Source organism: Centruroides sculpturatus, unplaced genomic scaffold, assembly GCF_000671375.1.
Source record: "Centruroides sculpturatus isolate CEXI.00-Female unplaced genomic scaffold, Cexi_2.0 scaffold413, whole genome shotgun sequence".
NCBI lineage: Eukaryota > Metazoa > Arthropoda > Arachnida > Scorpiones > Buthidae > Centruroides > Centruroides sculpturatus.
Window position 1 is genome coordinate 207343 of NW_019384661.1, and position 25957 is coordinate 233299.

The 25957-nt window shown below is 30.7% G+C and overlaps 1 protein-coding gene across 1 annotated transcript in view; it reads left to right on the forward strand.

The window, feature by feature from the left end:
• Positions 1-2283: 2283 nt before the first annotated feature.
• Positions 2284-25957, forward strand: part of LOC111626566 (microspherule protein 1-like) — a 29226-nt gene continuing 5552 nt past the window's right edge. The window contains exons 1-10 of the mRNA XM_023369980.1: positions 2284-2356; positions 5474-5568; positions 5646-5755; positions 5827-5935; positions 6019-6157; positions 6225-6300; positions 21180-21208; positions 22181-22273; positions 22348-22430; positions 22497-22709. Of these exons, the coding sequence (XP_023225748.1) occupies positions 2284-2356; positions 5474-5568; positions 5646-5755; positions 5827-5935; positions 6019-6157; positions 6225-6300; positions 21180-21208; positions 22181-22273; positions 22348-22430; positions 22497-22709 (1020 nt within the window). The remainder of the gene's footprint in view (positions 2357-5473; positions 5569-5645; positions 5756-5826; positions 5936-6018; positions 6158-6224; positions 6301-21179; positions 21209-22180; positions 22274-22347; positions 22431-22496; positions 22710-25957) is intronic.

The following is a 25957-nucleotide window of genomic DNA, read 5'->3' on the forward strand; positions in this document are numbered from 1 at the left end:
ATATGAAATCAGATGCGGATTATGCTATGAGCATATTTAACACTTTTTATTACTTTCCCGGCTGTTATACAGAGATAAAGTATGGCGATCCAGCCAATGACCTCCCCGCATTTTTACATTTTTGAACTTAGGACACCTTGAAACGTCGAGAAATGCAAAAAAATTTCGGAGGTAATCAGTGGCGTAGCGAACATAACTGGCGCTGGGGCATGACACTTTATTGGCGCCCTCCCCTCCAGAAACACATATAGTAATATAATACAGTGGTACCTCAAGATACGAACGCCCCAGCATACGAAATTTTCAGGATACGACATGAAAATCGAACATATTTTTGCTCCACGATACGAACAAAAACTCACCATACGAAGTTACATTAGTTCTCAGCGCCATTTTTTATTCACTTCTGTTCATTGGTCTCAGTCCGCGTGTTTGCTTTGTCGTGGAAGGATCTCGCTAGATAAAGGAAATCTCGAGGTATTATCAAAAAGTGACTGATTTTATTGAAAAGAAACATCCCGAAAAGGTTCACACTGGCCGTATTGCTGCTCGGAGTAATGACATTTGCCTAAGTCATTTTAAAAACATTTTAAAAAGTAGGCAAAGCTAAACCTCTTTGGATAGATACGTGTGTTTTACCAAGCAACCTCTATCCAGTGAAAGTGCTGATGGAAGTGAAGGAAAGAAAGCAAAAAGCAGTGAATAAAAAAATTTAAAAAAATATGAAACAGAAAATATTAAAAAATTAGTGTTAAATTATTTTTAAGTTATTGTTACATTATGTTATGTAAGTTAAGTTTTAGTATCATTTCCCTTCTCCCTCTCTTCCGCCACCAGTTTACACCTCCACCGTCGTCTATCCTCAGAGGTAAAGTTCAAATAAAACTACATTTTTTTAATCAATTATTATTCTATTATGGTTATTTATACATTTACAACTACAAAACGCATTTTCGGTGTTTTCCTTACTATAGTTAATTTTTTAATGTACTACTTAGCTTTAATTTGAGTGTATTTTTCGTGTTGGAACGAATTATTTGGTTTTACATGTAATCGTATGGGGAAAAATGATTCACCTTACGATATTTTCATGATACGATCTCAGTTTCGGAACGGATCAATTTCGTATCCTGAGGTACCACTTTATATAGAATTTACTCGTAATAAGAATATAATACAAATAATAATAGAATGTAGTACCTACCTTAAAATATCTATAAATCTTGTCTGTCATGGAGACCATTTGGCACTGGCGTAGCGAACATAACTGGCGCCCCTCCCCTCTCCCTTTCCGTTTTATATGAATTCCATGTTGTACGAGTCACTTAGATTTTACAAATACGTGTGCCGGGCTGTGAACGGCTCACGTATTTGTAAAATCTAAGTAACTCGTACAACACGGAATTCAAATAAAACGGAATTATCAACCGTGTTATAGGGGGGTCGACTTGTATTGTACAAACTAATTTACAAAACATGATAGAATTAAAATCTGTTAATGAAATATTTGCGCGGTGTGCGGTTTTTCTATAAAATTTCGGTAATAAAAGATAATAGAGAGGTTGCGGCCGAAGTTTTCATCTCTCAAACGTGAACGCCGAACGTCGAACGCCGCAATCTTATAAGCGGTGCTCGACGTTTGCTGTTCACGTTTGAGAGATGAAAACTTCGGCCGCAACCTCTCTAATGCACTAATCATCATGTCGTGTAACTGTAGCTATTTAAAGACCCGGCGCGGCGGGCCGCTCATCACATGATGTTCGACATGTTTCGGTTTTGCAGTAAGTCACGGCGGAAGTTTTTTACTGCGTGACTACAAGACAAAAAGAGAAAAAAATAATTTAAAAAAACCCGTAATGAATTACGTCAAAAATATTCATAATGGTTTATGCATTCATATTTATAATTCGGATATCTGATAAAATTTAGTCACCTGTGGTTTTCTTTTAATACAGAACAAGTAAAAAATAATTATTACTTTTAAATTACTATAAATAAACATTTCATGTAAACATTTTTATATTTTAATATAAATTACGGAAAAATTTTTGGAAATTTGGAGAGCGAAGCGCACCTTAGCGGTCACAATGTAAACTACAGTGTTTGTATTTGATTTGTGTAGGAGAAGTGCGTTTTAAATTTATTACTGAAAAGTCTATTTATCTATAGTCATTAAATTAACGTTTTGTAACATCTTAGATAGATAATCGTGTTAATAGCATGTGAAGACGCATTAAATGTATTTGAGAATTGAAAGTATCGAAGAATAAGATCGTATTAATCATGTCTTCCACGGGTGCTCTCAGTAGTGACAGTTCTCAAGATGCTGCTGCTGCTGTTTCTGCTTCCATTTCTGGTAATTCATATTTAATTCAAAATCCAAACTCAAAAATTTAATATTGTCTACTTGCTTTTATTCAATTTCTTTCATTCTTGTTTATTACGTTAATATATATCAAAATTGGATAGGAGTTACTTTTAATTAATTCGTACCTATATAAATATATAGGTGTTGACTTAAAAGTAACTTCCGTTCAAAATTGATCTGCTTTTTGTTGTTTAGGTTTCCAATGTTTATATCAACAAAGAATATTGAATAAATTACATTTGAACTATTAAGTTATTTCAAAATTTCTGAATATCTGATGCTTCCATTATACTGTACAGCCATAATATTTTTTACTAGATATTATTAGATTTATGTAAAATTGGAAATATATATTAAAGGAGTTAATTTTAATTCATGGTAACGTGACTTTGCTAACAGAGAAATCATCGTTCAAATTTTCCATGTGCTTTATATAGCAGTTCTATAAATCAAGTCGAGTAGGCACGAATAAGTGAGTGAGACGCCAGAATGAAAAGCTTGACATTGTAGGTTTGTCCTGTTTTTTTTATCCACAATTTTTCTGAAGTGTGCAAACCAATGAATTATTAGAAAACTAGCAGATAAGCCCCACGTTGCTCGGGCAAAAAGTAACGATAGCGAAGATTAAGATAATTACATTATAGCCAATCTTATCTGTTTTCACAGAATGCAAGAATTAGGTCCTCCGTTTCCAGACTAATTAGAGAATTTTTACATGGGTCTAAAAATATGTTCGATTTCCCGCAAAAATGCAAAAAAACCGCATGTGCAACTGTAAATCTTGCACATTGCTTTCTCTTAACACTTCCATTGTTGACACTTCCATTGTTACTTAACACTTTCATTGTTAATACTTCCATTGTTACTTACACTTCCATTCTTGAAGCCTTAATCCTGTCCCTCTCCCCCGTGGGAAGAATTTCGAAAAATTCCTTCTTAGTGTGCATTCTCATGACATACTCTGTGTACCAAATTTCAGCTTTCAACTCCTAACTGTTTGGGCTCTGCACTTATTATTATTATCAACCCGTCTCAATTATATATATATAGATACATTTGGCCCAAAAATACTATTTTATGCAGTAATTACTAAATCATATATATATTTTTTAAACAACAACAGTAGGAAAAGTATTGATTTATTATTAAAAGTTATTAATAGCAACTTTAGAAAGTCTTTTTTCTTTTCTTTTTTTTTCTTTTTTTTGAAAAAGTTTTCAAAAGTTTATTATTTAATACAGAATTCAAAAATATAAAATAATCAGGTGGTTCTGCTTGATATTTTGAAGTTGGCCCTGCCTTACCAAGGCTTTATTTTTGTGGCATTTTTATTTTATCAATTTTTTATTATAAACATATTTTCTGATTTAAAGATGTGTAACACCTTACACAGAACACTCTATGAAATAAAACCATCAAATCAGCCTACATTTAGAAATATTCACTGAGAATAACTGGATACATTGAAATAAACTTTCTAGCAGACTTGAAGAGGCATACAAGGAGTATATGCTGTGAGTGAATATAAGTAAAACTAAAGTAACTGAACACAAAGATAAACAAATGGATTACATGATGAATGAGTTTTTATATTTGGGAAGCATGGTAGATACAAATGGAAGTATCGATAGACAGTGAAATCATCAGAAGAGTGAATGCTGGAGCACATATGGTGGGTGCAATGAGTAGATTTGCAAGGTATACATACATACATACATACATACATACATACATACATACATACATAAGGTGTTTAGCCAGTGGAAAAGAGGGAAAGGGTGAGAGGAGATACACAGTAGAGAAAGGTAGGATCCCTCTGAATGGCGTACACTCTACATTTGTTGTTGGCATGCAGTTTTTAGGCTGCAAGGTCGTAGTCCCCCGAAGAGTCTAAAAGAAAACCTGAGTATAACGAACACCAATAATTGAATGCCACCACGAATAGCTAAGTGTAGAAGTTAGTGCCAAGTGACTGTTAGTGGGAAGACTTATATCTACTTAATACTCATAAAACTGAATCTGAGCACGAATCTCAATACTATTAACAGCTAGACAGACAGTGTGAAAACAAACGTATATAGTTTGTTGTGTGAGAACACAACAACAAATTATATAAAATGAACAGACCGACAGAAGACAAGCTAGCAAGACCCCAAATTTTTTTTTTAACAATAACTTACTCACTAACTGAACTAACCTAACATAACCTAGGAAGAACATAACCAGATGACTAATGTTAACAACCCTAGTCTAATTTAATCTAACCAGAAACCAAGGTAAGAGTTCCTAATCTAACTTACAACTAATACTAACTTAAACTAACTGAATTTAAATGAAAAGAAGACGAAAAATAAGAATTAAAATACAAAGTTGAAAGGCAGCTATATACTGACAGTTGAAACAAAGCAAGGGAAAGCTAATTGCCATCCATGCCCCAGTATGTGCTTTAAAGCAGTGGTCCCCAACCTTTTTATCGCCGCGGACCAGTCAACGTTTGATATTTTACCATGGCCCACTGAGGGGGGACATTGATTGTTTATATTTTAGATTGATTTAATTTAAAATTTTAATTTAATTGTATTTAAACATGCCTTCAAAATAAAATACAGTTACACCAAAAAATGAATATAATGTGATTTAACATTTTAACTCACTAGAACGCTAAATCAATGAGAATCCTGAGCTTGTTTCNTTTGTTTTTACATTTATTAATATATCTGTTTTGTTTGTGCAAAACAAAAAATAATTTCAGACAATACAATAGCCACGATTATTTTTTTAAAACATAAAATTTTCATTAGGCTTAACATCAACAAAAATTCAACATGGCAGCCAGACACAATGGAGAAAAATTTCAACATGGGATAGGTTTAATAAGTAGTTTTGAGAAGTGTAAAATACTTAGGCTTTAGAATATATTAGCTAAGAATACAAAATTAGTTTGAATATCTTTATTTTAGATTTTTAAATTTCAAATTTTCTAAATATCATTAGGAATATAAAATAAGCAAGAAGGAAAATAATTTATAATTGAATTTTCTATTAAAAACTTAAAATTTTTTACATATTCTGATATATAATTAATTTTGTTATAAACTAAAATTATTATTCAACTTCAGAATTCACAGTCAGTAGTCACGAAAGATTTAGGCCGATGGAAACCTGCAGATGATCTTGCCCTGATTTTTGCAGTACAACAGGTAAAATGTTATCAAAATTTAATATTGGAAAGAAAAACTATTTAGTTCTAATTATTGTAAAAATTTTATGATTATAGATAAATGATCTAGAATCTGTATATCGGGGTGTTAAATTCTCATGTAAATTTACCCTTCAAGAAGTTCAAGAACGATGGTATGCCTTGCTTTATGATCCTGTGATATCAAAGTGAGTATCTTTATCTTTATTGAAATAAATAAATTTATATCAGTTTTATAATAAAAATATTTTCCTTTTAGAGTTGCAGTTAATGCAATGAAACAATTGCATCCTGATATAATTGCTCAAGTTCAGGCAAAAACACTTTTTGGTCAAGAAGAAGAAAATTTACTTAGTACAATTCCATCAGTGAGTTTTAATAAGAAAATTTTGTAAATTATATAAGGTATATGTTTATATATTTTGAAATACAAAATAAATTTTTATATTAGACAAGTCAACCAACAATAGAAACATTTCAAGAATTAATGAATCAACAACCAGATGTATTTCTTCCTTCCCGAACAGCTAAATCTTTATTCACTCATTGGAATCTTATGAAGCAGTATCATTTATTACCAGATCAGACAGGTAAAGAAATATTTTTTTTGAAAAATTTCTCATTTTTAATAGTAAATAATTTTTTTTATTCTTTCAGTTCAGCCTCTTCCAAAAGGCGATCATGTTCTTAATTTTTCTGATGCAGAAGATATGATAGATGATAATGAATTAATGTAAGTTTATTTTTTCTCAATAAATTTTGTTGTTAATAAACTAACTGTATTTTTAGATTTTTTATAAATTCCAAACTTGGAAAATAAGAGTATTTCATTTAAAAAGTTTTTGGAATTTAAATTTAATTACTAATAGATTAATAAGTAAAAGAATTTGATACTAAAGAATTTTGCAATGTAAATTCATTGTTATCTAAAATAATTTCAATATAAAAATACATTTTAAGAATGAATGAATCAGTGACCAGAATATATTAAATTCTTTTGCTTTACATCAGTTATATTTATTCTTAACTCTTGTGTTTATATCTTGGTATGTTGATCCAGTATAATCAGAGGAATCACTTTAGTCTTAATTCTAATTCTTTACATTTATGGTTCTTTAATTAGGTTGCAATTTTTTCAAATTGCAATCCAATTAGCTATAAATTTTTTGTCCATTCATCTGTCTTTCCTTAACGTTGAGAACAAAGTTAGATAGACGAAAGACAAGATCAGATATGGAAACCTTAGGGGCAAGAGGGCTCAATTAACTATATATAAACATTTGATACAACCAGAAGTTATGTTGTTTCAATTCAAAAATTTTTTTCCAAACAGTGTTAGCTAGATGACTAGTACAACTATGTTGTTAAAAGAAAAGTATGATGTACAGGGGTAAGACACTACAGTACTAATTTGAGATGGAGATTATAGTGATATCGGACCCACTTGCTTCCCCCAAGTCTGATTTGTGTTATATATACATATGTTACTCTACAGTATATATTTTGTCATATTTATATTTATATGTTAATTTATTTATTGTTCTAAGAATGCTGAAGTTTAAATTTTAAACAAAAAAAGAATGTTATGAAAGAAAGAGATTTGGAATGCCGGAACGCATGAGGAGAATTCGAATGCTGGAAAGTTTAAGGGAAGGTTCGTTATTTTTTTTTTTTTGGNCTGACATTTCAGAAAGATATTTAGCTGTTATTAATTGAAGTTTGTTCATTTTATACATTTGAAAGAATATAGAATTTTAATCAAAAGACTCAGAGAATTGGGGTGTTAATTTATAGCAAAACACATCACATTTGTCTCACATAGTACAGAAATATTTCATGAGACTGACGAAGAGGAGACATTCTTGGACAACATTATCTTCAGTGATGAGTCGACATTTCATCACATTGGTAAAGTAAACACTTGTAACTGCAGGATTTGGGGCTTAAAAAATCCATAAGTAACTGTCGAACATGTTTATGACAGTGCAAAAGTAAACATGTTTTGTGCTCTTAGCAAAGATAACATACAGAACCTTTGTTTTATCAGCAGTAACATTTATCTGAATTTGTTGGAAAATTTTTTCATTTTACAATTAAATAACAATGACACACAGATGCATGCATTTTCAACAAGATTGCACATCATTCCACTACTGTTCAGATGTCCAGAATTTTGCTCAATAAATGTTTATCAGATGGTGGATTGGTCAAGTAAGGTTGATAACATGGCTATCTTAAAATTTTGTATGCTTTCAAAGTTGTAAAGTTTTTTGAATTTTCCTGTACTGTACAGATATCTAAAATTACTATACAATAAATGTATATTTGAAATCAATTGTAAATCTATACAAGTAAAGATGTTTTATTCATTAAGATAAAAGATTTCTGTTAAAAAATATTAATTTAAATAATTTTATTATTATGATTAATTATAAGAAATCTTTTATCTATGGTTCAAACATTTTTTTGTATGCTTAAGGAAACAATGATGTTGTTGTTATTGTTATTTTTTAAATCTAGATGATACATCAAATTCTGTTGTTTTAAAACAAGTTCATTCTTCACTCTCAAAAGGCTGTCCCATACCAAGTAGTTCTCTGACATGTGGAATGGAAGATATGATGGCTGATATTCCATCAAAAATTGACTCTTTTCAAAAGAGGAGGAGTTCTTCCAGATCAATTAAACGTAAAAAATTTGATGATGAAGTTGTTGAGAGTAGTCTTGTCAAATCTTCCAGAAATCGTCCACCTTCAGGTTCATTAATTGGTATTGGTGGTTCTAGTTTTAATACAACAACATTATCAACGATAATGAACACAGGTTGCTCTGAACAGATATTTTCAGAAATGCCTCAAGTCACAATTCCTGAAAAAAAGAAAGTAAGTCCTTTATTTATTTTGTTTACTTAGTGAAATAAATAAAAACTTTAAATTTTTTATTTTTAACAGCCATCTAAATCAACTCCAAAAAGAATAAAGAAATCAAAGGTAACATTTTTTATAAATATTTATTGTGTATAACTTACTATTTCAAAAGTAATATTTTTTTAATCATTTTATTAACAATCCATATGTTGTACTTATTGTATAACATTTAAATTTCAACAAAAAGTTTTATTTTGATGATTATGAGCGATACAAGTAAGTGATAATTACTGTATACTCTATGCAAAATAAAAATCTGCCTATACAGATGAATCGTTTAGGCATATTCAAACTTAAAAAAATTAGTAGAAGATAAAATTAAATAAAGATTTGATGAATATAGATAATATACAGAGAAAATATGTTGAAAAAGTTAAGAATAAAAACAAAAGTGCTTTAAGTGCAAAATAAAATTGTAATAACTACAATGCAAAACAATAGAATATGCTGACTAGCTTAAACTTTCCTACGTAACAATATTACTTTGAAAAACAATAATATTTTATATCATTGCATTTGAATGTTATTCTGATAGGCAAAATAGTGTTCTTGTCTGAAAATGTGTTATAAATACTATTTAAACAATGTAAAAGGCCTAAAGATGAAAAGCAACAGTGGTAACCTTTTTAACAATCAAACAACAAAAAAACCAGATAATCTATCAATCCAAAGAATATTGTTAATGTAAGGAATGACAAACAGACAGAAAGTTTATTATATATATATATGTGTGTATGTTACTGTGAAAGACCGAAATTAGAGATTGTCAATATTCTCCAGTGAATGTTGACACCTACCAAATAAGTCATTGAAAGACCGAATATTTGGTTATATTATTATACATTCGAACCATCACCGGTATATGTCGACAACTACAGATAAGCTCTGGCAGAGGTTGAAACGACAAGGTGAGAAGACACAGCTAGAGAGAAGTGACAAAAACGCCAAATCGTTTGATATCTCTCGCCAAATCCTCTGTTACGATTGAGGTAATGTGGCATCTATTTGTTATACTTTCAAACATTCTGCTGTTTGTCAGTCATATGCAAGGTTTGCTGGTGCGTGCAACGTATGCTTAATTTTTATTTTTTTATCCGATATCCTAATTTATATTGAATGGGACTGCAATGAACCGTGGTTTTTTTTTTTTTTTTTGGAAAATTTTATGCATTAATTGCGAGTAAACAAAAAGATAACTGTTTTTATTTTTCTCAACAAAAGGACTGTAAAATATTTTCTGCTAAAATTAAGTGCAGTACACTTTTGGATTACAGATGATTAATTAAAAAGTTTTGACATTTTAAAAATTAATGATGAAGAGAAGTTAATTGTGCCATTAAAACCAGGAGAAACAGTGTTATGTTACCAATAATGAATTGTTCAGTATACTATCCGAAACTCACATCAGAATAGGCCAGGGAGGAAGAACACATATGTTTAAAGAACTGCAAGTTAAATACAAAAATGTTACATATGAAGTTGTAATGTTGTATTTAAATTTATGTAAACAATGTCAAATGAAACATAATGCACCTAAAAAATGTATTGTTGTTAAACCAATGGTCAGTTTGGAGTTAAACTCAAGACGTCAAGTTGATCTGATAGACCTGTAGTCACACAAGGATGGTGAATATAAGTTCATAATGGTATATCAGGACCATTTAACAAAGTTTGTCCAGTTACAATTTTTAAAAACTAAGATAGCTGAAAAAGTAGCATATCACCTTCTTCAAATGTTTTTAACATTTGGTGCCTCAACTACATTGCATTCAGATAATGGTAGGGAATTCAGTAATCGAGTCATATCCAAACTATGCGCAATGTGGAAAGGTGTTAAGATAGTTCATGGAAAGCTTCATCATAGTCAAACAGAAGGCTCAGTTGAAAGGGCCAATCAGGATATACAGCATATGTTAACTGCATGGATGAATGATAATGACACAAATAAATGGTCAGATGGTTTGCCCTTTGTTCAATTTGCCAAGAACACAAGATCCCATGAAGAAATACACCAAAGTCCTTATGAAACCCTGTTTGGCGTTAAACGAAAAGAGACAGCATCGTCATCTTTGCCTGGTGAGCAAATTGCAAATGTGAACCACCAGGAAGGGTAGGTCTCCCGATCAGGCAAAAGGTTGTTAAACCCTTTCACTGTCAGGATGACAGTGAAAGGGTTTAACAACCCTTTCACTGTCATCCTGACACTTTTCGAATGTAAACGAAAAGTGTTTTTTTTTTCGTTAGGTTTCACTTTAAGTTAAAGGAAAATTTAATTAGATTTTAAGCAAATACAGGACAATTAATCGACAAATAGTCGGCAAAAATTCCGGATTTCACACAAATATTGTAACCAAAGAACAGCTCTAAGTTAATAATAATTTCGAAGAAATATTTGAGCAATGACCATACCAAAAACCATATTCCAAAGGAAAATATTGAAGAGGAGCTGCAACCTACCACGTCTTCATATCAAGCCCTGGCTGAATAACACTAGTTTATTTCTATAAAAAGAGCGACTGCGAGAGAGAATCATCTACTGCAAGCAATGAAAATGCTACGAACTTCAAAAAGAAAATTTCCTCCTGCTCAAATTTGTGATACCAAGTCTCTGATGTTGACCGTGGTCGTACAGATGCCCAATCTATGTTGGCAGTTGTTGTTAGAATAGAAGAATCTGACTTTTATAATTAGTAATCGAAAATGGTACCCTCAAGCAGCTTTATACCCATAATCAGTTTGTAATTTGTAAAGAAAAGTTACCTTCCATAGATGAGATTTCTTCTCGAGAAATATTGCTGAGAGAAGCAACTGCAGCTAATTCAAAAAGTAGATGACAAGGCTGTCATTGCAAAAAAGAAGTGTTCCATAAATAAATGCAGTTGTAAAAGCAAGGGACTCTTGTGCAATTCAAAGTGCCATAACAGTTTAAGTTGTTGCAATAAATAAGATTGTATAATGTTAATCAGATAATACAATAATAAACTTACACATAAATTATTTTCTTTAATGATTTAGAATGTACTGTTCGTTTTAGGTTCAACAGTTTATTTGCATGTGCTGTTACTTAAGCTTTCTCCTATTTTGACATATTAAAAAGTTGCATTTTTGTCTTAACATAATAAAAATATTTTTATTCAACACATTATTTCTCACCTGCACTGGCAAATGTCAACAATTAGCATGCACTGATGGTTAAATCAGTGTATGCTGATTGTCGACACTTGCCAGTGTAGGTGAGAAATAATGATACTTAGCAAATATTTTGTACATACACCAAGTGACTACGTGAATGCTGACATTCACTGGAGAATGTTGACATTTGCCAGATATCGGTCATTCACAGTAACATATATATATATGTTACTGTGAATGACCGAAATCCAGTGAATGTCAACATTCACACAGTTGTTTCGTGTTTGTCCGAAATATTTGCTAAATATCGTTATTTCTCACTTACACCAGCAAATGTCGACATTCAGAATGCACTGATGGTGAATGTTGAATAAAAATATTTTTATTACATTAAGACAAAAATGCAACTTTTTAATATGTCAAAATAGGAGAAAGCTTAAGTAATAGTACATGTAAATAAACTGTTGAACCTAAAACGAACAGTACATTCTATATCATTAAAGAAAATAATACAATAATAAACTTACACATAAATTATGNGTTATAGGGGGGTCGACTTGTATTGTACAAACTAATTTACAAAACATGATAGAATTAAAATCTGTTAATGAAATATTTGCGCGGTGTGCGGTTTTTCTATAAAATTTCGGTAATAAAAGATAATAGAGAGGTTGCGGCCGAAGTTTTCATCTCTCAAACGTGAACGCCGAACGTCGAACGCCGCAATCTTATAAGCGGTGCTCGACGTTTGCTGTTCACGTTTGAGAGATGAAAACTTCGGCCGCAACCTCTCTAATGCACTAATCATCATGTCGTGTAACTGTAGCTATTTAAAGACCCGGCGCGGCGGGCCGCTCATCACATGATGTTCGACATGTTTCGGTTTTGCAGTAAGTCACGGCGGAAGTTTTTTACTGCGTGACTACAAGACAAAAAGAGAAAAAAATAATTTAAAAAAACCCGTAATGAATTACGTCAAAAATATTCATAATGGTTTATGCATTCATATTTATAATTCGGATATCTGATAAAATTTAGTCACCTGTGGTTTTCTTTTAATACAGAACAAGTAAAAAATAATTATTACTTTTAAATTACTATAAATAAACATTTCATGTAAACATTTTTATATTTTAATATAAATTACGGAAAAATTTTTGGAAATTTGGAGAGCGAAGCGCACCTTAGCGGTCACAATGTAAACTACAGTGTTTGTATTTGATTTGTGTAGGAGAAGTGCGTTTTAAATTTATTACTGAAAAGTCTATTTATCTATAGTCATTAAATTAACGTTTTGTAACATCTTAGATAGATAATCGTGTTAATAGCATGTGAAGACGCATTAAATGTATTTGAGAATTGAAAGTATCGAAGAATAAGATCGTATTAATCATGTCTTCCACGGGTGCTCTCAGTAGTGACAGTTCTCAAGATGCTGCTGCTGCTGTTTCTGCTTCCATTTCTGGTAATTCATATTTAATTCAAAATCCAAACTCAAAAATTTAATATTGTCTACTTGCTTTTATTCAATTTCTTTCATTCTTGTTTATTACGTTAATATATATCAAAATTGGATAGGAGTTACTTTTAATTAATTCGTACCTATATAAATATATAGGTGTTGACTTAAAAGTAACTTCCGTTCAAAATTGATCTGCTTTTTGTTGTTTAGGTTTCCAATGTTTATATCAACAAAGAATATTGAATAAATTACATTTGAACTATTAAGTTATTTCAAAATTTCTGAATATCTGATGCTTCCATTATACTGTACAGCCATAATATTTTTTACTAGATATTATTAGATTTATGTAAAATTGGAAATATATATTAAAGGAGTTAATTTTAATTCATGGTAACGTGACTTTGCTAACAGAGAAATCATCGTTCAAATTTTCCATGTGCTTTATATAGCAGTTCTATAAATCAAGTCGAGTAGGCACGAATAAGTGAGTGAGACGCCAGAATGAAAAGCTTGACATTGTAGGTTTGTCCTGTTTTTTTTATCCACAATTTTTCTGAAGTGTGCAAACCAATGAATTATTAGAAAACTAGCAGATAAGCCCCACGTTGCTCGGGCAAAAAGTAACGATAGCGAAGATTAAGATAATTACATTATAGCCAATCTTATCTGTTTTCACAGAATGCAAGAATTAGGTCCTCCGTTTCCAGACTAATTAGAGAATTTTTACATGGGTCTAAAAATATGTTCGATTTCCCGCAAAAATGCAAAAAAACCGCATGTGCAACTGTAAATCTTGCACATTGCTTTCTCTTAACACTTCCATTGTTGACACTTCCATTGTTACTTAACACTTTCATTGTTAATACTTCCATTGTTACTTACACTTCCATTCTTGAAGCCTTAATCCTGTCCCTCTCCCCCGTGGGAAGAATTTCGAAAAATTCCTTCTTAGTGTGCATTCTCATGACATACTCTGTGTACCAAATTTCAGCTTTCAACTCCTAACTGTTTGGGCTCTGCACTTATTATTATTATCAACCCGTCTCAATTATATATATATAGATACATTTGGCCCAAAAATACTATTTTATGCAGTAATTACTAAATCATATATATATTTTTTAAACAACAACAGTAGGAAAAGTATTGATTTATTATTAAAAGTTATTAATAGCAACTTTAGAAAGTCTTTTTTCTTTTCTTTTTTTTTCTTTTTTTTGAAAAAGTTTTCAAAAGTTTATTATTTAATACAGAATTCAAAAATATAAAATATTCAGGTGGTTCTGCTTGATATTTTGAAGTTGGCCCTGCCTTACCAAGGCTTTATTTTTGTGGCATTTTTATTTTATCAATTTTTTATTATAAACATATTTTCTGATTTAAAGATGTGTAACACCTTACACAGAACACTCTATGAAATAAAACCATCAAATCAGCCTACATTTAGAAATATTCACTGAGAATAACTGGATACATTGAAATAAACTTTCTAGCAGACTTGAAGAGGCATACAAGGAGTATATGCTGTGAGTGAATATAAGTAAAACTAAAGTAACTGAACACAAAGATAAACAAATGGATTACATGATGAATGAGTTTTTATATTTGGGAAGCATGGTAGATACAAATGGAAGTATCGATAGACAGTGAAATCATCAGAAGAGTGAATGCTGGAGCACATATGGTGGGTGCAATGAGTAGATTTGCAAGGTATACATACATACATACATACATACATACATACATACATACATACATAAGGTGTTTAGCCAGTGGAAAAGAGGGAAAGGGTGAGAGGAGATACACAGTAGAGAAAGGTAGGATCCCTCTGAATGGCGTACACTCTACATTTGTTGTTGGCATGCAGTTTTTAGGCTGCAAGGTCGTAGTCCCCCGAAGAGTCTAAAAGAAAACCTGAGTATAACGAACACCAATAATTGAATGCCACCACGAATAGCTAAGTGTAGAAGTTAGTGCCAAGTGACTGTTAGTGGGAAGACTTATATCTACTTAATACTCATAAAACTGAATCTGAGCACGAATCTCAATACTATTAACAGCTAGACAGACAGTGTGAAAACAAACGTATATAGTTTGTTGTGTGAGAACACAACAACAAATTATATAAAATGAACAGACCGACAGAAGACAAGCTAGCAAGACCCCAAATTTTTTTTTTAACAATAACTTACTCACTAACTGAACTAACCTAACATAACCTAGGAAGAACATAACCAGATGACTAATGTTAACAACCCTAGTCTAATTTAATCTAACCAGAAACCAAGGTAAGAGTTCCTAATCTAACTTACAACTAATACTAACTTAAACTAACTGAATTTAAATGAAAAGAAGACGAAAAATAAGAATTAAAATACAAAGTTGAAAGGCAGCTATATACTGACAGTTGAAACAAAGCAAGGGAAAGCTAATTGCCATCCATGCCCCAGTATGTGCTTTAAAGCAGTGGTCCCCAACCTTTTTATCGCCGCGGACCAGTCAACGTTTGATATTTTACCATGGCCCACTGAGGGGGGACATTGATTGTTTATATTTTAGATTGATTTAATTTAAAATTTTAATTTAATTGTATTTAAACATGCCTTCAAAATAAAATACAGTTACACCAAAAAATGAATATAATGTGATTTAACATTTTAACTCACTAGAACGCTAAATCAATGAGAATCCTGAGCTTGTTTCTTTGCAACAAGACGTTCCATCTGGGTGTAATAGGAGACAATGACACCCGAAGTGTGTTTCTTATGTCCAGTTTATTCCGTTGTTCCGTCGTCCATTTAAAGTCGCACAAACCCGAGAGAAATACACCATAGTAAATAAAATGGAAATACCAGTAATTTAATGTTCCTTGGGCAGCCCAGTACCATTTGATCCATAGACCGGTACCAGTCCACAGCCCGGGGGTTGGGGACAACTGCTCTGAAGAACACCACTAATAGATACGAATGTGAGATGATGATGGAACATTGTATGGTTGTGAAAGTATTTGATTTGGATTTGCAAGGTATAAAATGATGTTCAAAGAGAGACAAATGGCTGTATATGGTAATGTTATGGTGGCTGTGTGTATGGTGGTGAAACTTTGGTATGGCAGAATCATAGGAGTCATATTACTGCATATGAAATGAAGTTTATGAGAGGGGTATGTGGCATAATGGGGAGAGATTATGTGAAAAATGAACAAGTGCTCAAGTAATGTGGAGTGAAAGAGAATGTTGAAAAAGATTGGGAAATCTGCTCTACGATGATTAAGCCACATTGAGAGAATGAAAGGAGAAAAACTGTTGAACAGAAATGTTCTCCGTAAATATATCTTAGATTCAGAAACATACCAATATGTTTAATATACAGTGTGATTTAAAAAGGATTTTTATAAGTTATAGGTTGATTGAAAGGACTTTAAATATTGTATTTAGTTTATTTCATGCACATATTTAAAACTGTTCTTGTTATTCAATTCCATATGAACAACTGCACAAACTTGGTTTTTGATTAAAGCCAGACAATCTGTCAAATTATCAGGCTGCAATGAAGCTAAGTTAATAATTAGATGCAAAATATTTTATCTAGAGGTGCCTACCTCTAGGTAAAAGCTGATTAAGCTGTTATCTTATAGCCTTATACCCTGATGATAATATGGCTTTAATCAAAAGTATATATAATTATATACACATTATATTATGCCTGGGTAAAAATGACAGCTGGCTGAGTGCCATGGATGCTTAAGTCATTCCCAGTCAGTGTCAAGAGTAAAACCTGTATGGATTAGATATAACCTGTATGGTTATATCTAAATGAACAATTCTGAAAGTGAAGATTGATACAGGTTTAGGTAACATAACTGGCAACACATCTACATAGTAAATGAAGTTCAGGTTTGAGTCCTGCTCTAGACTGATTCTTTTCTTCCAGACAGTGTAAATTAAAATTAATTTATTATAATTATCACAAAATGGTGGCTTAGACAAGTTATTTCATATCTAATTATTAACTTGGCCTTATTATAGTTCAATAATTCAGCAGACCATATGGCTTTAATTCCATTAAATAAGCTGTTCTTGGAATATAACAATCTCTAAGCTTTGAAATGTTAAATTGATGATGGCTCGAGAAGTCAAAAACATTTTTTAAAACAAAGAAATTTTAGTAGCCTAAAAAAAAACAGTAGAAGATACTTTATTTATCATAATGGTACCAAGTTATGTTAATTTTAAGGACTGGTGGTAAAGTTGTAGATATAAAAGAAACTGACATTTCAGAAAGATATTTAGCTGTTATTAATTGAAGTTTGTTCATTTTATACATTTGAAAGAATATAGAATTTTAATCAAAAGACTCAGAGAATTGGGGTGTTAATTTATAGCAAAACACATCACATTTGTCTCACATAGTACAGAAATATTTCATGAGACTGACGAAGAGGAGACATTCTTGGACAACAGTGATGAGTTATCTTCAGTGATGAGTCGACATTTCATCACATTGGTAAAGTAAACACTTGTAACTGCAGGATTTGGGGCTTAAAAAATCCATAAGTAACTGTCGAACATGTTTATGACAGTGCAAAAGTAAACATGTTTTGTGCTCTTAGCAAAGATAACATACAGAACCTTTGTTTTATCAGCAGTAACATTTATCTGAATTTGTTGGAAAATTTTTTCATTTTACAATTAAATAACAATGACACACAGATGCATGCATTTTCAACAAGATTGCACATCATTCCACTACTGTTCAGATGTCCAGAATTTTGCTCAATAAATGTTTATCAGATGGTGGATTGGTCAAGTAAGGTTGATAACATGGCTATCTTAAAATTTTGTATGCTTTCAAAGTTGTAAAGTTTTTTGAATTTTCCTGTACTGTACAGATATCTAAAATTACTATACAATAAATGTATATNACTTCATAATTATATATAATATATAAATATTTAAAAAAACTTACTTCTACAACAGCATTATTTTCTAATTTGTATTTATTTCCAGTTAATACTGGTTTTCCATCTACAAAAAAAGGGCGCTTTCCTTCATTTGCTATATAAAAATCACCATTATGTAACTTTATGACACCTTGCCTTCTAGATATCTTCCATGCAGGACCTTCTAGTGACAAATCTACATCGATATTAATATCTTTGGTTGCTCTACCTAAGGTAATCTGAAAAATTAATTTTATAAATAACTTATGGTAGATTTTAAAGATTAACATTTTAAAGCAATTTACTTCTCTGGATCTCATAAGATATCGTACAAGTCTTCCTCTCAAAACGGCAAGAGTTTGGTTATCAAAATCTGCAGGACTTACTCCTAAATGTTCCAGAAATACATACAATTAATTTTTTAAAATTTTATATGAAATTACTGAGTTTTACTTTTCTTACCTGTAATACTGTCAACTAATACCTGCCATTTTGGAAGTTCATTCTCTAACTGGCGGATGTCTCTCTTTGCACATCGATCAGCAATAGTTAATTCTATAAAATAAGATAATTACTATTAATTCTGCAGTTCAAAATTCCTGACAGTATTAGCAGGTTTTAAAAGAACTTTTATGGAAAGTACAATATTTTACTGATGAAAAATATCTAAAATAAAAATCCATCTTTGCTATTCACATACATCATAATACCATCAATTCTAAAAGCTTAATTTTAAGCCAACCTGATATATTCCTAAAAATCAAGTTTTTTAACTCAAAATTTTTATTTAGGCTTATACTCCCCTAATAAGTTGATCCCCAACATACACTTGGCTAGAACCAAAATGTGAGACATAGTATATAATATTTATATAGTTCTTATATTAGAGATTTTTCAGATTTAAAAAGACAACTTATAGTGATGTGAGACCCAAGAAGCAGCAACTTCCACTAGGTGATGTGAGATCCAAGAAATAAATAGAGGACTGTATTGGTATCTTCTAATCACTTTAATATTTTTATTAGCTTGATTTTTCTCACAGCAAACAGTCGTTTGTTTTCAAATTTAACTTGATTTTTACTGGGAACATTGGGGACAACTTATACAATGCAATTTATGGTAATCAACACATTCCATATTAATTTTAAAATAAGTTTCATAATTTGCTTTTTTCAGACACAATAACGTGACTTCTTTTAAAGACTTGGCAGATTATCCATCACTTTATTTAGGTGGAATCAAAAGTTTCATAATATTTTGAAAAGAACCTTATTTTCATAATATTTGAATACTGAAAATATTTGAAAGTAGTGTAAGAAAGAAAATAACTGATTTCTGTAAAAATGAAAACAGAATTCAGTTTGATGTAAAACAGAAACTAAAATATATCAATTAAAGATATAGTTCCTCAAAAACTTTTCTCCATAAAATAATGAAACTTGAAAAAAGTTTCATTGTTTGTATGGCTTACACTACAATGTTAATGTTTTAAATCAGAGTCAATTTATTTTTAAATTATTTATTTACCATGTTCTAATGCTTCATCTGCTGGTTCCCTAGAAAATAAATTAAAATATCTCATTAATAAGATACATTTATTAATTAAAATAATTTTATTCTAATTTATATTCTTACTGTGCTTTTATTTATAGAATCCAGAATGATTAAAATTACATATCTTTAACCATGGAAATAATTAAAATTGCTAAATATAAATGAATGAAAATTAAAACAATCAAACTTCATTAGTTTTTGATGAGATCTAAATCAAAAAGGAGCAATTATTTATTTTGACATTGTCACAATGCCAAACTGCAATTTTTAATCATATTTTTAATTTATTTCATTTAAAGTATATGATCTCTGTAGTGATATCAAACCCACTCACTCCCCCCTGAGTGAGATCCATGTTTTATATATAAATATAAATCTGACAAAGTATATATGTTAATTTATTTATTGTTCTAAGAATGCTGAAGTTTAAATTTTAAACAAAAAAAGAATGTTATGAAAGAAAGAGATTTGGAATGCCGGAACGCATGAGGAGAATTCGAATACTCTACAGTATATATTTTGTCATATTTATATTTATATGTTAATTTATTTATTGTTCTAAGAATGCTGAAGTTTAAATTTTAAACAAAAAAATAATGTTATGAAAAAAAGAGATTTGGAACACCAGAACAGATGAGGAGAATTCAAATGCTGGAAAGTTTAAGGAAAGGTTTGTTATTTTTTTTATAATAAGCTCTCTTAACTCCAATATCTTTAGACCTTCGTCTGTTGTGCCACAAAGCTTTTCCACCACAATCTGTAGATTCCCTTTTAACTCCCTTTACTCCTAGCATTTCATCATGAAATTTTGTTTCCAACAATGTAAAGAAACAAAGGTTTACTTATCCCTTCTCTGACAGATAATTAGTGCCATGCCTCAACTATCCACTCGGCTCAGTTATCGATCAACTCTTCTTGTTTTGGAACATAATCACTTTTTATAAATCCAATCCTGTTAGCTGCACCAATGTAGGTGATCATCTATCACCACAGGTCCTTTTCTAAAAGAAAAACCTTCAAAGGATTTGAAACATTTCTTTAATTCTCCAAAAAAAAAAAAAAAATAACGAACCTTCCCTTAAACTTTCCAGCATTCGAATTCTCCTCATGCGTTCCGGCATTCCAAATCTCTTTCTTTCATAACATTCTTTTTTTGTTTAAAATTTAAACTTCAGCATTCTTAGAACAATAAATAAATTAACATATATACTTTGTCAGATTTATATTTATATATAAAACATGGATCTCACTCAGGGGGGAGTGAGTGGGTTTGATATCACTACAGAGATCATATACTTTAAATGAAATAAATTAAAAATATGATTAAAAATTGCAGTTTGGCATTGTGACAATGTCAAAATAAATAATTGCTCCTTTTTGATTTAGATCTCATCAAAAACTAATGAAGTTTGATTGTTTTAATTTTCATTCATTTATATTTAGCAATTTTAATTATTTCCATGGTTAAAGATATGTAATTTTAATCATTCTGGATTCTATAAATAAAAGCACAGTAAGAATATAAATTAGAATAAAATTATTTTAATTAATAAATGTATCTTATTAATGAGATATTTTAATTTATTTTCTAGGGAACCAGCAGATGAAGCATTAGAACATGGTAAATAAATAATTTAAAAATAAATTGACTCTGATTTAAAACATTAACATTGTAGTGTAAGCCATACAAACAATGAAACTTTTTTCAAGTTTCATTATTTTATGGAGAAAAGTTTTTGAGGAACTATATCTTTAATTGATATATTTTAGTTTCTGTTTTACATCAAACTGAATTCTGTTTTCATTTTTACAGAAATCAGTTATTTTCTTTCTTACACTACTTTCAAATATTTTCAGTATTCAAATATTATGAAAATAAGGTTCTTTTCAAAATATTATGAAACTTTTGATTCCACCTAAATAAAGTGATGGATAATCTGCCAAGTCTTTAAAAGAAGTCACGTTATTGTGTCTGAAAAAAGCAAATTATGAAACTTATTTTAAAATTAATATGGAATGTGTTGATTACCATAAATTGCATTGTATAAGTTGTCCCCAATGTTCCCAGTAAAAATCAAGTTAAATTTGAAAACAAACGACTGTTTGCTGTGAGAAAAATCAAGCTAATAAAAATATTAAAGTGATTAGAAGATACCAATACAGTCCTCTATTTATTTCTTGGATCTCACATCACCTAGTGGAAGTTGCTGCTTCTTGGGTCTCACATCACTATAAGTTGTCTTTTTAAATCTGAAAAATCTCTAATACAAGAACTATATAAATATTATATACTATGTCTCACATTTTGGTTCTAGCCAAGTGTATGTTGGGGATCAACTTATTAGGGGAGTATAAGCCTAAATAAAAATTTTGAGTTAAAAAACTTGATTTTTAGGAATATATCAGGTTGGCTTAAAATTAAGCTTTTAGAATTGATGGTATTATGATGTATGTGAATAGCAAAGATGGATTTTTATTTTAGATATTTTTCATCAGTAAAATATTGTACTTTCCATAAAAGTTCTTTTAAAACCTGCTAATACTGTCAGGAATTTTGAACTGCAGAATTAATAGTAATTATCTTATTTTATAGAATTAACTATTGCTGATCGATGTGCAAAGAGAGACATCCGCCAGTTAGAGAATGAACTTCCAAAATGGCAGGTATTAGTTGACAGTATTACAGGTAAGAAAAGTAAAACTCAGTAATTTCATATAAAATTTTAAAAAATTAATTGTATGTATTTCTGGAACATTTAGGAGTAAGTCCTGCAGATTTTGATAACCAAACTCTTGCCGTTTTGAGAGGAAGACTTGTACGATATCTTATGAGATCCAGAGAAGTAAATTGCTTTAAAATGTTAATCTTTAAAATCTACCATAAGTTATTTATAAAATTAATTTTTCAGATTACCTTAGGTAGAGCAACCAAAGATATTAATATCGATGTAGATTTGTCACTAGAAGGTCCTGCATGGAAGATATCTAGAAGGCAAGGTGTCATAAAGTTACATAATGGTGATTTTTATATAGCAAATGAAGGAAAGCGCCCTTTTTTTGTAGATGGAAAACCAGTATTAACTGGAAATAAATACAAATTAGAAAATAATGCTGTTGTAGAAGTAAGTTTTTTTAAATATTTATATATTATATATAATTATGAAGTAAGATTGAAATTAATTTTTTTTTGAGATATCTATATGAAAAACATTTTCTCAGTAATTTAAATTGGTTTATTTCTATAGATATATTTTGTTTTTAATTTAAAGTTTAACTGCCTGTCTGATGATATGAATCAGATTGTTTGTTGGAAGTAAGCTCAAAATTGCTTTAAAGAACTTGCATAGGAACATCGAGTGATTGATTATACAGACTACTATTTAAAAAGGAAATGCATTTTGGGTTATTTGCCCGTCATCATTCCTGTACAATAAATTATACTATGGATTACAATCATTAAATGAATGGTCGTAATCCATAGTGTAATTTATTGTTTGAATTTACCAGATATGTTGTAGAACTGTAGGAATAAATTTGTGTGATAAGTTCTCTACAGCAATTTTATACTTACTACCAATGAACTTAAATAGAGAACAAGGAAGCAATCAAGTACCAAACCAAATTGATATGATAGCAGAGAAGAGAGAGATCAATACATAGTTTGTTATATTAGATATATACAGGATGGGCCAACGAAAATGAAACGGCAGAGTTATCATGTTTGTCTAAGCAAATCGCTCAGACAGGTCGATTTTATTCTCAAGGGGGACATCTTCTGCAATAAAGATTTTGCTATTCTGAATACAACAGACAACAAAAAATTTTAAACATTCATTCATTTTTTTATTAACTAAACAAACATTTAGTTTGGAAAAAAAGTAACAAACTATTAACAAACAAAAAAACCTTTTAAGCTAGACCACATATACAAGGAAAAAAAATCGATCATAAAATTAAGACGGATAATGTGTTATCTGTTTTCAGATGTTCTTTTTTGTAGTGTTCACATTAAGCTTGACCATCTAGTGATTCAATCAGAATTTAAGATTATTATTTATTTATTGTGAATTTTGTACAACATAATTGTTATGGTTTACACAATTGCTGAAAAGGTGGAAATAGTAACTTTTCATTTCAGAAATGACAAGAATGCTCATCTTACTGCAAATTTATTTAATCAAAGCTATCCAAACAAACATTGTAACGCAAAATACGTTCTGAAGTTGGTTCAAAAGTTTCAGTTAATGGGTTCTGTGGCTAACAAAAAACGCACCCCCCCTGGACTTGAACATCCAGTAAGAAATGAAGCGACAGAGATTGGGATTTTAGGGCAAGTTGCTGCGGACCCAACTTTAAGTACAAGGAAGCTGGAGGCTATGACTAGCATTAGCAGAACATCTATTCGCCAGATCCTCAAAGCTCACAAGTTTCATCCATACAAAATTAATTTAGTTCACCAATTAAATGATGATGATTTTGATCGACGACAGCAATTTTGTGAAATTATGACAGAAAGGTTAAGACTTGTCATGGATTATCTTTTTAACATTTGTTTTTCCGACGAGTGCACGTTTTTTTTAAAACTCAATGGTTAGTTGTCACAATTGTTGATATTGATCAGATAATAACCCAAGTATATTTCATGAAGTTCGTAGCTAAACTCCACAAAAGCTAAATGTGTGGGTTGGAATCTTTGGATATCGAGTACTTGGCCCCATTTTCTTAGATGGTAATCTAATGGGAGAAAGTTATTTAAATTTACTTGAAAATGCTGTACATCCATTACTTGTTGATATTGTCGAACATGACGACTGATACTTAGAAGACTGCCTTATTTTCCAACAAGATGGAGCCCCCCTGCATTATGCAAGACCAGTTACAGAGTTTTTGAACACGGCTTTTCCTGGGCATTGGATCGGACATAGAGGTCTTTTAGTATGGCCGGCTAGATCCCCAGATCTTAGTCCTCTTGATTTTTTTTTTCTTTGGGGACATTTAAAAAGTAAGATCTATGCAACCGAACCAGGATCTCTTAAAGAATTAAGACAAAGAATTGTAGATGAGTATTCTCAAATAACACCCAAAACTTTCCGAAATATAAGAAACCGTTGTGAGCAAAATTTATACTATTGTGTGGAAACTAGTGGTGCTCAATTCAAACATTTATAGAATACTTGATAACTTTTTCTTATGTTTGTTACTTTATTTGAAATAAATGTTTGTTTAGTTAATAAAAAATGAATGAGTTTTTAAAATTTTTTGTTGTCTGTTGTATTCAGAATTGCAAAAACTTTATTGCAAAAGTTGTCCCCTTGAGAATAAAATCAACCTGTCCGAGCGATTTGCTTGGACGAACACAGTAACTCTGCTGTTTCATTTTTGTTGGCCCACCCTGTATGTAACTGTGAATGACAGATATCTGGCAAATGTCAACATTCTCCAGTGAATGTCAGCATTCATGTAGTCGCTTGGTGTATGTACAAAATATTTGCTAAGTATCATTATTTCTGACCTACACTGACAAATGTCGACAATCAGCATTACCTGATTTAACCATCAGTGCATGCTAATTGTCGACATTTGCTAGTGTAGTGAGAAATATTATGTTGAATAAAAATATTTTTATTGTGTTAAGACAAAAATGCAACTTTTTAATATGTCAAAATAGGAGAAAGCTTAAGTAACAGCACATGTAAATAAACTGTTGAAACTAAAATGAACAGTACATTCTAAATCATCAAAAAAGATAATGCAATAATAAACTTACACATAAATTATCTGATTAACATTATACAATCTTATTTATTGCTACAACTTAAACTGTTATGGCACTTTGAATTGCACAAGAGTCCCTTGCTTTTACAATTGCATTTATTTATCACCAATTTGAGCAGAAAGAAATGGCAAAGAATTTGGCGACAGACTGTTGCCTCTCTGTTGACATCAGCTTCTCGGGTGTTGTTTCAACCTCCTCCAAAGCTTATCTGTGCTTGTCAACATACACTAGCAATTGTTCGAATGTATAATAATACAGTAGAGCATCGATTATCCGACTCAATTGGGGACTGGGGTTGTCGGATAACCGAAAAATATGAAAAAATACATTAGTATAGTATATTAGTATATCTCATGTAATTAGAATATTGCTATTAATGTACTTTGTGTTGAATTTTCATCAATGTTAAGCCTAACAAAAATTTTTTTAAAATAATAATTGTTGCTATCGTATTGTTAAAAATTAGAAAATTAAGCCTCGTTTAAATACTGGCTCCCTTTCATGGTCGAGCCAGTGTTGCCAGCTAAAACACGTGATAATAATATTAAAGTAGCCAAGACATAGCCAAATATTGTAGCACCACATCACTAGCGG